At 44.1% G+C, this 15,177-nt stretch overlaps 1 protein-coding gene across 4 annotated transcripts in view; it reads left to right on the forward strand.

The window, feature by feature from the left end:
- The window catches only part of CSMD2 (CUB and Sushi multiple domains 2), a 232,676-nt gene that overhangs the window by 89,223 nt on the left and 128,276 nt on the right, over window positions 1–15,177 (forward strand). For all 4 annotated transcript variants that reach the window (XR_014879599.1, XM_085208652.1, XM_085208653.1 and 1 more), the window contains 3 exons: window positions 4,424–4,501; window positions 11,482–11,569; window positions 12,734–12,858. Coding sequence is in view for 3 of the 4 variants with exons in the window: in XM_085208652.1 (XP_085064778.1) it covers window positions 4,424–4,501; window positions 11,482–11,569; window positions 12,734–12,858 (291 nt within the window). In the remaining variant the exon portion in view is untranslated. The remainder of the gene's footprint in view (window positions 1–4,423; window positions 4,502–11,481; window positions 11,570–12,733; window positions 12,859–15,177) is intronic.

Raw genomic sequence — 15,177 nt, forward strand, 5'->3', positions numbered from 1 at the left:
AATCTGTGCTGACAGAGCACCCAAATGCCAATAGAGCTTCAGAAAACTCTGCATAACGCTTTCAGAGAAACAGAACTTGGTTTGAACATAAATATTTTAATGGAGATAAATAAGTAAGTAGATACAAAATAGGACATGTATTGCCTTATAAAGTAGAGCAGCTAAAATGTGTTTTTTTAGCAGTAGAGGTAGAAGCGAACCTCAGGGTTGTCCAAGAGAAGGAAGGAGGGGAGGGATAGGATTAATCTGATTTGTTGTTGGTTTTCCAAAGATGTGTTCGTCCTTTATTAGCATCCTGTTTCCTCTGAGATGTACCTAACTTTGCTGATAATCTATAAGAAAATCATTTCCCTTCCAACTTGTTTAACATTGATACTTAGATTTAGCAGAACTCCATCTTAGTATGTTCCATTTCAGATAATCCATGCCCGAGTTTATAAATCTTTATGAACATAAAAGCAAGGTTAGATAGAATCAGCCCATATACAGGTTTTCTTTATGTTGAATGCAGTAAATTTATTCCTTTGCAGGGAGAGTGGAAATATTTTTCCCTTTCCTGTCTCTTTTATGTAAGGTGAATCTTGCATTCTTGCAAATATTGTGTTCCACATCCTGTGAAAGCAAATGAAAGGAACCACAGATAAATCAATGCATTGATCTTTTTTCCTTCCTCCCTAGCCTCCCACTCCCCTGTCTTCATTCCCCAATGGGTGCTGTGTTATCTGCAGCTGATAAGAGACTGAGCTGGGTGTGCCTTGCTTGGGGCAGGTGACAGTAAGGGTGCAGAGCCAGGGGTCTCTTAGGGACATCAGTGCAGTGATGGGATGCTGCAAATGAGGTAATGAAAAAGCTGCTGAATTTAAAATGATGCTAAAGAGAACTAAATAATGATCTGGCTGGTGTAGTCCATCTCTCCAGCATATATTTTATTACTTAAGTAGGGTCCCAAATTGCTTTTTAGCTGATTGTTACCAACACATAATTGTATCTTTTGTTGATCTGCCCTCCCCATTCCCTTCCCTTTCTGTCCTGCACTCACTCTTAGGTAGAAAGACAAATGTGGGTGAGTTGCAACCCATAGCAAAATGCAAAATACTAGCAGACCTGTCATCTTTAATAATGCTCTCGTGAACTCTTTTGCACATATTGCACCACCTAAATGGCTTTTAAGCATATGTACATCTATACATGCTTAATTTCTGGCAGATCTGCAAAGGGTGCAGAGGGATATGGTGTGTGCTGTGCAGCCTGTTCAGTCCTTTGGGCAATACTGGAGAAAAAGGAAAAAAGAGGAAAATTCTGATGTTTGTTACAGGCTCCAATTCCTAAAGAAGTGTTTGTTAGAGCAGCAAAGGGAAGGCACAGCTGAGGTAAGGGTGCTGTTTTGCCAGCAGCTTGCACAGCCACGTGGGGTGTTTCACTTTGCAGGAAGGTGCTTCCTCCTCACCTCCAGCTTGGGTGAGAATCCCCTTAAGGAACCTGCACTGATGTCACAGGTGATACTGGAGCACCTCAGCGGGGAGAAAATAAAGTAGGAAAGCGATTCAGGCAAGCCAGTATTTAATAGCAATCCCCCAGCAAGGGGAGCAGAGGTTGGTGGAACAGATTTTTGCTGAAATGTGTTATTTTTCAAATTAAAAATAAATAAATGTCTCCTTAAATTCTCATTTAGAACAACGTGAAGCGGGTTAGAAAAGACATCCCAGAATGCCTCCTCACTGGAAAAGCTTTGTAATGTCATCTTTTAAATCTGACAGGATGCTGAGCTTTCCATTAGATCTATTAGAAACGTGTGAGCAGCAAACCCCTCCAGAAGACAGAGTAACTTCTGTTCATCCAATTAGCCTGACACAGCCCTTTGTAGTACTGTTCTGCAGTCAGATTTGTAAACAATATAACTTTTCATATACTAGATTTTTGAGGGAATAGCTAAGGGGAATGGTTCCTTTTTTTTTTTTTTTATTAAGAACAGTGATAATGTATTCTGAGTTGCTCTAATCGAAAGTAAGTCGTTTGTAAAACTTGACTTCATCATTACATCTCCTTGGAACAAAATGGAGGATTAAGGAGGGAGAGAATGCAGTGATTTGATTTGTACCAATTATTGGTGAAGGGGATGGAGTGCATTTAGGGTAATACATGGGACATGCTGCTGGGCAATGCACTTCTGTGTATTTTAGGACTGGTCCCTTGCAGTGTCTCTCTGGTTTCTGCTGTTTTTCTTGCTGCTGGGTGGTTTCGAGCTGAATTTTCTGTTGGTCACAGATTTGGTGTGGACCATATTCCGGAAGGCAGGCAATGAATGCAGTTAAACCTTTTATTACTGAATATATCCTTTCAAAGATTCCCGATCATACGCCAGGCCCAGCTGCATGCATGCTGTGCGTTCTCCATGCTGTAAGCTGGTGATGGTGCTCCGAAGCACTTTAGAGAGCAGTGGGTTGACAGTGCAAAGTCATGAGCACTGTGCATCCTGCGATAGCTCGCTTTTAACCCCAGGCACTTGGGCTTGGCTGTATTTATTGACTGGGAGGGTTAGTTGTAGCAGAGGCAGGGATAGGTTCCAGGCTTCCCCTGAAATTTCAGCTTTTGTGGCCTCATTCTCTTTTTTACATCCCTGACACAGTGTTGTATTGAAAGCCTTGAGATCAGGCTGCAGATGTCCTGGAATTACTGTAACGTCACCTGGAGGAAAGCAGTGCTGTTGGGCATCCTGAGACCTGCTGCATTTCTCTTAGAGCATTTGCAGATGGATTACAGTCAGAAGGAAGCGGGCACGTCTTAGATTTGCTTTGGACTGGGCACACTGTTAATTATTTGTCCCTCTTAATTTAAAAAAAAAAAAAAAAAAAGGCAACAAACCCCCAGCAGATTAAAGATGCTCATACCAGGCAACACCCGCTTTTCTGCATGAACGTTTTTTAAGGTAATTCAGCCCTCAGTTTGAAGTTTGTGCTTTATTTAAGGAGAAGGCAAAAAGCTGTACCAAATGATGAACAAAAAGCTGCATGCTATAGCAGTGAGCTCAGAGCAGCACTACTTTGGGTGAGCTTCAAGGAATGATGCTTGACATCTCCCTGTCTGAAGCTCCTGCAAACAGATGTTATTAGCTTTTTTTTTTCCTTCAAGCTGAAAAAGCATGATTAAAAAAACCTTGTTAGTTCTATTGGTAATTTTTCTTGACAACTTTGTCTTTGGAATGTGCTAATTTAGAGATGAAAGTGTGATGAGATAAAGAACAAGAAAAGAACAGTTTGAAGTGAAAGACGGGCTGCTTTTCTCCATAGATAAGAACTGGCTCATCAGAAAAAGGATCCTATAAAGCAATATGGCCATCGTGCTTTCTGATGTGAAGTTATTCTTTAACCACATTAACTTCAAACGTGCCAGTGAAAATTCTGCTGTGTGTTATTACTCAAAAACCTCTGTGTTTGTGCTGCGGGAAGCTGCTGTGTGTCTGCCAGTAGCCAGGTGGATTTGGTGCTGTGGGGTTTGTGCAGAGAGAGCCTCAGTTTGGCCAAGATAAGAGGGACGAATAGTTGCTCAGTTTCATTGGCCGTCTTTGTATTACATGGGATTCTTTTGGCAGTGGATTGATCAAAATCTTGCTGCTGCCCTCGTGTCCTCTCATCTTCTAGACGAGATTTAGAGCAGGAGATCAAGGATCACTGCTGGTGAATTTGTGAATCAGAGTCTCATAGGATGGCCTGGGTTGCAAAGGACCACAGTGCTCACCCAGTTCCAACCCCCTGCTGTGTGCAGGTCACCAACCAGCAGCCCAGGCTGCCCAGAGCCACATGCAGCCTGGCCTTGAATGCCTGCAGGGATGGGGATCCACAGCCTCCTTGGGCATTTTACACTTGTTGTGCCTTGTTAACAGTGGATGTGTATTTCTGTACTACTCTTCCCCAGTAACACAGTTCAGTATTTTACTGCCTTTTTATGAATCTAATCCTTACGTAGATCACACGTGCAGTTTTCAGTCTATGGAGTGTCCATTTGAGTGCTGTATTCCCACAGAAGTGGAGAATGGCTTCAGTCTATATTTGTGTAGTAACTGTGTTAGCAAAGTAAGGTGAAGCGTAACTCTGCATTTTGAGATCCCTGCAGTTTCCTGGAGCTTTCCTTCAGTCTGTTTCCCATTTGTAGAACGTTAAGCAACATTGCATGGCTACAGAGTGCTGAGGATGGTATGCCCAGTTTTTATATTCAGGCTGGGTCAACTTGGCTCAGTTCTTCAAAGACAGTAGTAGATCTAACAGGGGTAAATGAATGGGGGGCCTGATGGGTTTGAGGGGTTAGGAAAAGCTGTTCAAACATCTGGGAACTACTGTGTGCAACTGTTGCTGCATTCTCATTTTACATAATCACCAACGGGTATCTGAATGTTTTCTTTCTTTCTGTTTTAATTCTGTCTCTGTAGTCAAAAAGCAAATGGAACTGAAATCCAGAGGGGTGAAGCTAATGCCAAGCAAGAACAGTAACCAGAAGACATCAGTGTGTAAGTGTTCTGACTCCTCCATATGCTCTCTTTGTGAAATGGTCTCCTTGAACATTCCATTTGACTTTCCAATAATCTCTAAAACTTTGTCACTCTTAAAAGTTTTAATGCTTTACCCTTTCTTCCCTTTGCATTACTGCATCACTCCCTCCCAGTGCTCTATTCACAAGCATGTACTAACCCCTTGAAGTGGGTACGCAGGGGATTGGTGTGTGTGCATTTAATATATACTGTATGCTTCCTATTCAGTGACAGACCGGGGTTCGTTACTTCTGTCTTCTTTTAGTGTGGAAAGTGTCAAAATGTAAACAATTTGGAAATCTGAATTAATGTTGCTATTGTAAAACTAGGGATAGGGATAAGGAACCACGAAACAAACAAACCTGATAGAAAATCTACAGAAGCGATAGCAGTCTTTGTTTTCCTCTTTGCATTTTATTTAATTATTCATCCCTGCAGAAAAATCATGACCCTTCAGTGTGCAAAAGCTCATAGCACTGACTTCTATGATCTCTGTATGAGTTTCTCACGTTCAGCATATCCGATGTTTGGTATCTGTTAGGGAGATGCTCGCAGTGTCACGTTGTCACTGGTGTGTTTTCCTCTGGCTGTAAGAGAGCCCATTAGATCCATTCATCTTTACACGAGGTCCTTTTCAGATCAGAAGCGACGCTCATCTTTTCCTTCTGCACGTGACTGAGCAGATGGCTGCGCTCCTGAGGGGGCTCTGAGATTAAACATGAGGGATCTGAATTACCTCCACGGAATATTTTACGGGGATTTAAATAGGATCAGAACGTAGACTCTCTTAAAATAGTTTTTAGAGGAGAGGTTGTACTTGTTCGTTTTCTGCACAGCCCATTACACTCATCAAAGAGGAGCTGTTTGGACATTCCGCTCGCCTGAATTTCAGATGCAAAATTCAGTTAAGAAAAATGGATGAACTGAATTTAAAACATCGCTCAATGAAAACGGCTCGCTTTCAGGTTCAGGTGAATGCTTGTGGCCTCTAGTTATTCAGGAGAAAAGTCCAACAAGGTAACTAAGTAGCAGGATGTAAATTATCCAAGATCTCCGGAGTACAAAATGCTGGGGCACGTTCAGGTAAAACTCAGTTTTAAGAAGAGCCCTGAATCCAGGATGCTCTGGGTTCTGTGAAATCCAGGTTGGATGTGGCTCTGGGCAGCCTGGTCTGGTGGTTGGTGACCCTGCACATAGCAGAAGGGTTGAAATAGATGATTGTTGTGATCCTTTTCAACCCAGGCCGTTCCATGATTCTATGAAATGTTCTTGCCAAGTGTAATTTAATTGTCATTTTAAGGTGTGATAAATATTTCAGCACTTAATGGAGAGTGAGATTGTGGTAGAAAATACCCCTACCTCTGTTGGAGTGAGCACCGGAGCTCCGTAAGATGGAAGGTTGTGTTTGTAGTGGGATTGATGGCATCTGAGATGTTGGGATACGTGCAGGGATTCTTCCCCAGGTGAAAAATAGCAGTCTGTTTTCAGCTCATCAGTCCACTGTGTGTTTTCAGTGTGTCGTGCTGTGTTGTAGCCGGGCTCCACTTTTGAGGATGAAGTTGCTGGAAGTTGCTGGTGCTTCTGCCCAGCCTGTCCTCGCCCAGTGCAGAGCAGACTCCAGCCCTGAATGCTGCCAGTTCAGCATCTTGTGTAGCACTAATCATGTCGTATTTGATAAGGCAAAACCCGGTGCAGGAAGGCAGCTTAGCCTGCAAGTTATTGAGCTGTAGTAGTATTGATGGTGGAGGAACCGTGGCCCAAATCCCTTTCTGTCACCAGCGTGGGGTTTGCCACAGCCCTCCTGCCTTCAGCTCCCTTCCTGTACACTGTGCTCAGCAACGTCTGGATTGTAAACCCTGATTAACCTCCATCCTGCACAGCCTTCTGCTGTCACACTCCTGTTACAGTGAATTTTCAGCTTCAGAGACGCTGACTCCATAGGAGGTATCTCCAGAAAAATGTTTATTTTCAGAAAATGGAGCCCTAAGCGTTATCTTCTTTTTCCCTTGCTTTTCTGACTTGCTTGGCTGGTTGTGCCCGCTCTTCTCTGAAACTTTCATGAGCTTGTGGGCCGTGCATCACAGATGACCGTGCAGGTGGGACAGGCTGATTAAAGGTCTCTGGAGTTTGATAGTATTGCCCTTGTCATTTCATCTCGCTCAGCTATCAGAAATTTAGAAATGTGGTGAAAACGAGAGCTGTGCCGCGCTTTATTTCCAACCCCTTTCCTGCCAGCAGTGGTTTCTGGTGGTCTTTGCCCCTCTCCTTTGGGTAGTGCAGCTCCTTCTTTAAGGCCTCTGTTCTCTCATAAGGCAGCTTGCAGCTCCACACTTGCTGCCCTGCAGGTTCTTTCAGAGGATTTCACTTCTGCTGAATGGATGCTGTGGTTACTTGCCAGATTAAAGCCCGTTTCACGTGTCTGAATGAGGCAGAATGTATTCACATCACGGTTGTTTGTACTCTTTCACAAAAAGGATATATTAAAAAAAAAACATGGAATTCGGTGGGGGATGTGCTAATTTTGTTCAGTTGCAGTCAAACGTGTTTATTTGAAATTTAAATCAAGTGCTTCAGACTGTTCACCATCCCTAATATTAATTGGGCATCTTGCTTTAATCATTTTTAAGGGAAAAATAATACAGCTCTGGAGAAAAAGCTATAAAAAGGTACGGTTTAAAGTTTGAGATTACGTTTAGAGGATTACTTCTGGTAGTAACTGAGGGACACACCTTTTGCATCTGCAGTATTCCTGAAGCAGTGAGAAAGTATATTGCATGCAATATGTAAATGTGTATGTTCCATGTTCATACAGTGGAAAAAAGCGTGGTACCTTGATTACAAAACAGCGTCAGAGTTGCTTTTGTGACATTTGAATGAGGCACACCTGAAAGTGCACTGCTGGACATCACTGGAAGGGATTGTGTGAAGCAGAGAAAGCTCTGCGTACCTTCAGTTGTATCAATTTATACTAATTATGCAAATGCAAAGTCGTTTTGGAGGGTTGATCCAATTTGGTCTCAGCCAAACGTACGGGAGCTGCTGGGTTCAGCAGTGCAGCAAGGCTGCTTTGTGCATCAGGTGTGAGGAGTGTCTGTGTGGGATGTGCTGCACTCTGCAGTGCAGGGTGAGCGTGGGGCAGAGCAGCTGCTGGGGCTGTGAGCTGCAGGCAATGAACTCCCCGGTGAGTGGGGCTGGGTTCGAGGGGGCCGTGCTGCAAAAAGGCTTTGCAAACCGTCCAAAATCCGTAGGGCTGTGACGTTTTGAACTCTCACAGACTTGGGAATTATTTGTAGGTAGCGACAAGATGTGAAATACGGGTTCAGAATGCCCCAAATGATAACAGTACAAAAATTCCAGCTGGAAGCAGTCGTTTTCCAATGTTAGGCTCTCTCAGCCCGAGTCTTGCATAGTGCTAGCTGGACATGGGAGTGCTTAAGGTCTGGATTTGTAGCCTGGAAGGGCTCTGAGCACGCTGTTGGGCTCAGTGTGTTACCAACAGCTCTGCTCTGCTCTCCAAACTGGGCTCTGTAACCTTTCATTTATCGGATGGCTGCATGGAGTCACCACCAGCCTTACAGCGCTCATAAGGATGGGCTGAACATTTTTAACTGATAACTGCTGAAGTGCTCCCTTCCCCTCACACCACTTAGAGCAGCTCGCCTTCTTGGACTGTATTTTTCATGCTGAGAAACATCGAGTTTATGTGAAAAGCAAAACAAAACTGAAGGAAATCGTTTGGCTATCTTTTGAGATCCTGCTTTGTCGTGTAGCTCATATTTACCATTCCTAAATTCAATAAATAATTGTCCATTGGGAATCTCTCTGAACTTTATTAACATGGGGAAGTACAGAGAACTAAGGAAGGTTCTCAGTTCTTTTAAGAGATGGAGTAAATTCCTGTGGCAACCAAAGCAATCGTGACTGGGTGTTACTGAAAACACAGTGAGGAAAGTTGTTGTTAAGAAATAGGAGGGCAAAGGGGCTGGAAAAGTGTTGTTTTGGGAGAAGGAATCCTTGAGCCTCCAGCACAGAACTTCAGCACTTCATCACAGCTTTTAAGATTTATTGTTTTCTTTGTAACCACAAAGAATTATTTGGAACATTACAGCCTTGGTGTGAAGCAGTCCAAGCTTTAGGCAGATGAATGCAGCACCCACTGCGTGTTCTCAGCATAACAAATGTGGTTTATCAGCTTTGGTTTGGCTGCATTCCCGTGTGTGCGTTTAGAAGACAGAAGAAGAAAAGTTTCTGTGCCCATTTAATCCATCCTCTGCCTTCCTTTGTGTTGACAAAGTAAAATGTCCAAACTATCACGCTATGAAGATACCTTTCCTTTCTCCTCGCTCTGTTTGTATCTAATCTGCTCACTGGTTTATGTATGCGGATTATATGGGTATTAATAAAGTGCTAGGTAATGAGAGAAGAACTGCTTTTAGTCTTCAGAAGTGTGATTGGTCATTTGCAACCTGCCCTCCGGTGCCTGTGGGTTTTGCTGGTTATCTGTAGCCTTGCCTGCTCCCAAAGCCATGAATCAGGTTTGCTGTCATCCGATCTGGGATGTAATAAATGGCTGTGACAGCAGCTCAGAATAACCAATACGGTGTAAGTGATGTTGTCTGGTAGTCTTCTGACCATGGGAGAGAGGATGGAATGTGGAAAGGCAATCTGGTGATGTGCTCTGCAGGAAGGGGTGTTTCAATGCAGGCGTATGTGGAAGCTTACAAGTGTTTGTAAACGTGTGCACTGCAGGCTCAGCTCCTTGGTTAGTGCACTTTCACCCTGGGGAAGGTATAGAAATAAGATGAGAAACTGAAGCATTTTTTCTTAAATACCACCTAGACTTGTGATGTACGTGTTGTGCAGTGAAGTTATTGTGCCAGGATATTCTGACCTTGTTCCTTGCTCTGACCAAGGCCGTTTGCTGCACGCTCTTTTTCATGCTCTGAATTCCCATTTGCTCTGTGCATCGTTTGGACAGAAGCATTAGGAATGTGCCACACCTGGGGAGCTCTATGGCAGAGGAGTGCTTAGCTCCATAGATGGTATTCAACAGCCTGATCAAAACTCCAGGCAGCGTCTCCAGGTGGTTACTGAGAGTTTCCCCAGAGGGGCCAGTCTCCTGTGCCACTATTTTGGCTGACACTGAAATGTGCCTGCAGCTCCTGCAGTGATGAGGCAAATTCTGGGTTGCCCAGCCAGCTTCTTGCAGAGGTCGTAAGCTGCTCAGGCTCTAAAGCAAACCGGCCAAGTTAACAAAAAGTTAGCAGCAGATTAAAAGTTGTTCCATTTTTTTGTGTATGTGAGCATGACATTTATCAGGAAAGGGAGAATCAGTGGAACAAACCCACCATCATGCAGCTGTGATGGCTGCTGGAGATGCTGCTCGTGGAGTGGGGTTTGGTTGTGGCAGGCACTGTTGTGAGGGTAGCACATCCTTCCAACTTCCTTCCTTCCAACTCGGAGTTGTCAGCCTGGGAAACGTGGCAGCAAAGCTTTGTAGCTACAAAACGCAGCCATCAGAAGATGCTGTGTGCTGCTTTAATGCTTTTGTCTCACTTGCATCTCTGCTTGTCCATGTGATGGAGCTTAATGTGAGATTATGAATATGCAAAAAGGGAAAAGCGGTTTCTTAGGAGGCTGATTTGCCATCAAGCTGTATCTCTGCCTGGAGGAGGAGGTCGAAGAAGTGGGGCAGGGCTGGGCAGTGCTGTGCTGGGGAAGGGGCAGCAGGAAGGGGAGGGATGGGATGAAGGAAGCGATTGGGCTGAGGAGCAGTTCTGAGCTGTGATGCTTTCAGCACTCAGCCAGCACTGGTGTAGGTGCTCAGATGGAAGCAGTGATCCCTCCATCCTTTTAGGTACAGCCTTATGTCTTCCAGCTGTAGTGAGGTGTAATTACCAAATGAATAATCTTTTGATGACCCTGCCTTTTGGGTGTTCATGCTGTGCAGCCTGTGTTTGTGTAGGCACCCCATCTGTTTATCAGTTCATGTAATACTTCATGCCCAAGCCTCCAAATCACTCAGCAGCAGATCCGTGCACCAAGATCATTCCCTCAATCGGGGGATGGGTGGAGGTAGAAGGGAACACTCATGTTCATGCTTCACCACCTCAGCCCTGATGACAAGAGATGGTATGTTTTCCTTACGTCCTTCCCGCAGTGATGGGAGAAAACTCAGTTGCATCAACTTTGACAGCGCTGTGACAAAGTTGCCCCTTTCTCCTCAATCATCCCCATGTGTTGGTAGTTGCTGGAATTCAGAATAGAAATCAACAAATTGCCAGATCTCATTTCATGCTTGCAGGAGCCTCCCAGGTTCTGTCCATCCCAAACAGTGCTCAGCTGTGCCATTGACAGCTGAAGGGGAAGGTGGAAGCGGGGAGCAGAGCATCAGGATGGCAGATGTTTACTCGATGCTGATCACCACTTCATTGGTTCCATGTTTGCTGGCAGTCACGTTAAGGTTGCTCCACACAGTTTTTCACATTCAAACTACTTACTTGCTTTAGAATGTAGACTCACATTTCCCTCTCCTCTCTCTCTCGTTCTCTGCCTGTCCTTCCCTGGTATCACACCCCACCTCTCATTGGGTTGGCTGTATTCTCAGCTCGGGTTGGGGAGGGCAGGCTGTTCTAATCACAGGCTTCGGAAATGGGCTGCTTAATTGGTGCAATTTTGCAGAATGAAAAATCTCTCTCTTCAGAGGTACTTCTGTAGCAGAACAGAGGGAAAGCAATGTTCCTAGCTGGCGCTCCTAGAAAACACTTCGATGTCTAAACTGAGCTGAAATGATTCCAGTTAAACTTGTTTCCAAAGCTGTTTTTTTCTAAACAAAATGGAACGTGTTCAGGTTTTCGAGCTACCAGCTGCCATTTTTCTCTCCACATCCACCAAGATAGTTGATGAAAGAATGTTTCTTTTGCTATTCTGTCTCTGTATGTGCTGTTTTTGCTTTGTAGTAACTCAGGTTGGTGTGTCCCAGGGACATAATATGTGTCCAGACCCTGGGATTCCAGAGAGAGGCAAAAGAATAGGCAACGATTTTAGGTAAGAACCTTTGACGTGTGTGTTTATGCATGCTGCAAAGCTTTTGTTACAAGCATTGTGTGTTCTCCTTGATATATAGTCTGTTTGCAGAGCCCCTCTGCACACATCATTGTGCTGTGTCTGAAAAGCTTGCTGAAGCCAGCGATGCAGAAGAACGAGCGTGTCTAAATGTGCATGTGTGTGTGTAATCTATTACAGAGATCTGTAATGATCTCTGTTTGAGAATATTTCTCGTACCACAAAGTGGGCACCTGGACACGCTGCTGTCATCCGTGTCTGTTGTCGCTCCCTTCTCCCGTTAAGCACAGAGAGAACCATCTTAAACAGCAACAGCATCACTTCTAAATTAGCCTAAGTCCCAGCACGACCCTGTGCCCAGAGAATTTCAGGTGACTTCCTGAAGCAGTGCTACAATTCCTTGTCAATAAATAAAAATGCGGTGCTGGATAATTGTTTTCTTATAATGTTTAAAATAATGGTGTTACTCCCTTGTAGTTGCTAGCGTTCATTTAAAGTGTGTAGGAATGAATCAGGCTGTTGTTAGCAATGGTGAATCAATATTTAATCTTATTTTGCTGTCAATAGCTGTTTTGTTCACTAAAAATGTCTTTCAATTTAACCTGCGTCTATCAGACTCTCCTGAAATCCAGAGAACGTATTGGAGGAGAGGGAACGTGGGTGGAGGAGAGGGTATTCCCAGTAGAGTCCCTAAATGCCATAGGATAAATTCTCAGCTGCTGTGAAACTGGCATTGTGTCGCCTCAGTGAATAATACAGCACTGCTTTAAGCAGCAAAGGATCCGAATCCAAAGCAATAGAACAAAGAACAAATCTTTCAGTAGTAGATAAAGATTTTGTTCTTTATAAGAACGCTGAGCACTGTCATCTCCTGGGACTGAGTGTGAGCTCCCGAACTGAACAAAACTCCCACTGAAGTTGCATTGAAAGACTCAAATCTGTTCTTGGACTCTCACCACCTCAGGCAACCAGCGCCCAGCACGAGGAAATGAATGAGGAAGAGCTGGCCCCTCATTCATTTCCACTGTTGCCTGGAGGGCCAGTGAACTCTCTCTGTTCACAATTTGGATAGCAAAAAGCAAGAGACAAAGCTGTTGCTGCAGAAGCGTCTCAATCGCTGACTTCCCCCTTTGTTCTGTCTGCTAGGTTAGGCTCCAGCATCCAGTTCACCTGTAACGAGGGCTACGATTTACAGGGGTCCAAAAGCATCACCTGCAAGAGAGTGAGCGACATCATTGTTGCCTGGAGTGACCACAGGCCGGTGTGCAGAGGTAAGAAGGCAAAGTTATTTTTGACTGAGTGATGAGGACTAATGAGAAAACCCACCATGTCACGTTTGTGCATCACCCATTCTGTCCTTGAGTTTGTCCCCACTTGGTTGCTGCCTGTTGCCTTTTCCTTTTGGCTTAGAGCTCTGCTTCTCAGGGCAGTGTTTAACTGGAGGCTTTCAGGCTGCCCCATGGAACACCATCTCTGGTTCCTCTCGGAGGCAGCTTCCTACAACCCCTGTTGTTTAGCTTCTGTTCGGTTCAATCTTTCCTTCCCTTTCAAAGTCAAGTGCGTTGTCAGGCAGCCCTAGAACAGCTCAAGCCTTTGCTGAACACTATATGTTCATATGCTGTTTTCAAAACCCTCACTCAGACAGGAGGTGCAGCCAGGAGAAGCAACCTCAGTGCTCTCAAGCTGTTGTCAGACATCAGCTCTGTGCTGCTGGTTGGTCTGCACTGCACTGGGAGCATTTGTGCTCTTGGCAATGGGAGTCTGGTCTTGCCAACAGTAGGACCTTGATACTTTTCCAGTGGAATGGAATTAACAAAACTAATTCTGTTAACTGTGGAGCCTCATTAGCTACTTGCTCTGCAGCTGATGAGGTATATTTGTGTACTGTGCCCATACCTTTCAGCAGTGCTTTCTGCCCCTCTTTATTCGCTCCACCCCAGATATTTCCCCTTAACGTTTAAGGAGGAGAGAGGACACGAGGTGGAGGTCTGGAAGCCAACATCAAACTGATCGCCTTCTGGCCTCACCAAGAGCCATCAGCAAATGGAGCTTTGTTTCAGTGAAGAAATGAGAACTGGTGTCCATTTTGCCCTTGGCCATTCTGTTTTCTTTCACTCTATCCTTTCTCTGTATATGAAGTGGCATGCATAATTGTGCTGTTTGTAATGCTAATAATGAACAACTTGTAATGTTTGAAACTAAATCCATCTAAAGCTCTTAAAGTCATAAATTGGTATTTTTTCACCTCTTTTTTTTCTTTAATTTCATCTGCAGAGGTTTTCAAGGCTTTGGAATCCCATCTAATTCTTGAAACAAGCATAGAATAAATTGAATCAGTGTAAGAGGATATTTGGCATAAATATGTGACACTATAAAGGAAATTTATGGTGTCCTCTCGCAAGAGATAAGAAAGGATTTGCCTGTGTTATTAGGATTCTATGAATCAACTTAATTTTTTTCCTACCACTAACTTCTGGGTTGTTTCTTTTCTTCGTAAAAAGTTTCCCACTTGCTTTTTATTTCAGTTCTAACGCACTTTTTCTGTTTTCATTTTGTTGCTGGGTGATGGGTTTCCTTCAGCTTGCAGGGCGCCTGACCAGCCAGTTCAGAGCCATTGGACTCTGCCATCTTCTAATGCGTGGTAATGGAGCATCTTGCCACTGGGTTGGAGGCTGCATTTCAGCTTCCCCATCTGCAGCAGGCTCCCTATGGTCCCAGGGAGCGTCTCTTAATCTTTTTTGTGCTCCTGTTGCCCATTCTTAAAATGGGAATAAGAGGGCTTAACTACTTTCTGTAGGATAGGACAGGGGAGGTGTAATGGCCTCCAGGGGCTGGGTCACACATGCAGAATGCAGATCTGCCATGTGGTCAAACCATTCAACCAGGAGATCATTTTCCATGATTCACTGTTGTCTAGGGATGGAAAAGCCTTGCGGATGCCTTATTTGCAAATATGACTCCTTTGAAACTTGGGAGATGAATTTTGAGGATCCATTACAACAGCAGATGCAGTTACAAAACTAAGATGCTGTTCTTCACATTTTCTGATTAAATATTGCATCAAAGGAACACCACAAGCAAAAAATTCCCCCTTAAACACTTTTCAGCTTTTACTTTACCTAAGATGTTTTTGAGATGTGAAGCTGAGTTGCCATCGTCGTTCTTTGAGCCAGCAGTTGTATCAGAATGAAGTCAGCCCTCACCTAATGAATATTTGATGTGCAGGATTTTTTTTAGGCTTGCGAGGAGGAAAGGAAATGTAACTTTCCTGGAACATGAAAAAGGAACTGCATTTTCCATGTGGTTGCTTTCATTGTCCTGGATGTGAAAATATTTCTTCGAGGGCTTTAATATAGTCAGAAAATACTAAATCAGTGTGAGAGAGAGGAATGTGTTGGTCTGGTGGTCCATCTCTTTGGTAGCTCCTGAAAACACCCCACTCATGCCATCATCACAGATAAATGCATCGTTTCTGATGTTACATGGAAGACAGTGGCAATTTTGGCTAGTGAACAAGCCAGCAACAATATTTAATTCTCCCACGCCTTCATACTGCTATGCATCTCCACTCTCTACACGAGGAGCACAGC

The sequence above is a fragment of the Meleagris gallopavo genome, chromosome 25, assembly GCF_905368555.1.
Source record: "Meleagris gallopavo chromosome 25, MGAL_WU_HG_1.1, whole genome shotgun sequence".
NCBI lineage: Eukaryota > Metazoa > Chordata > Aves > Galliformes > Phasianidae > Meleagris > Meleagris gallopavo.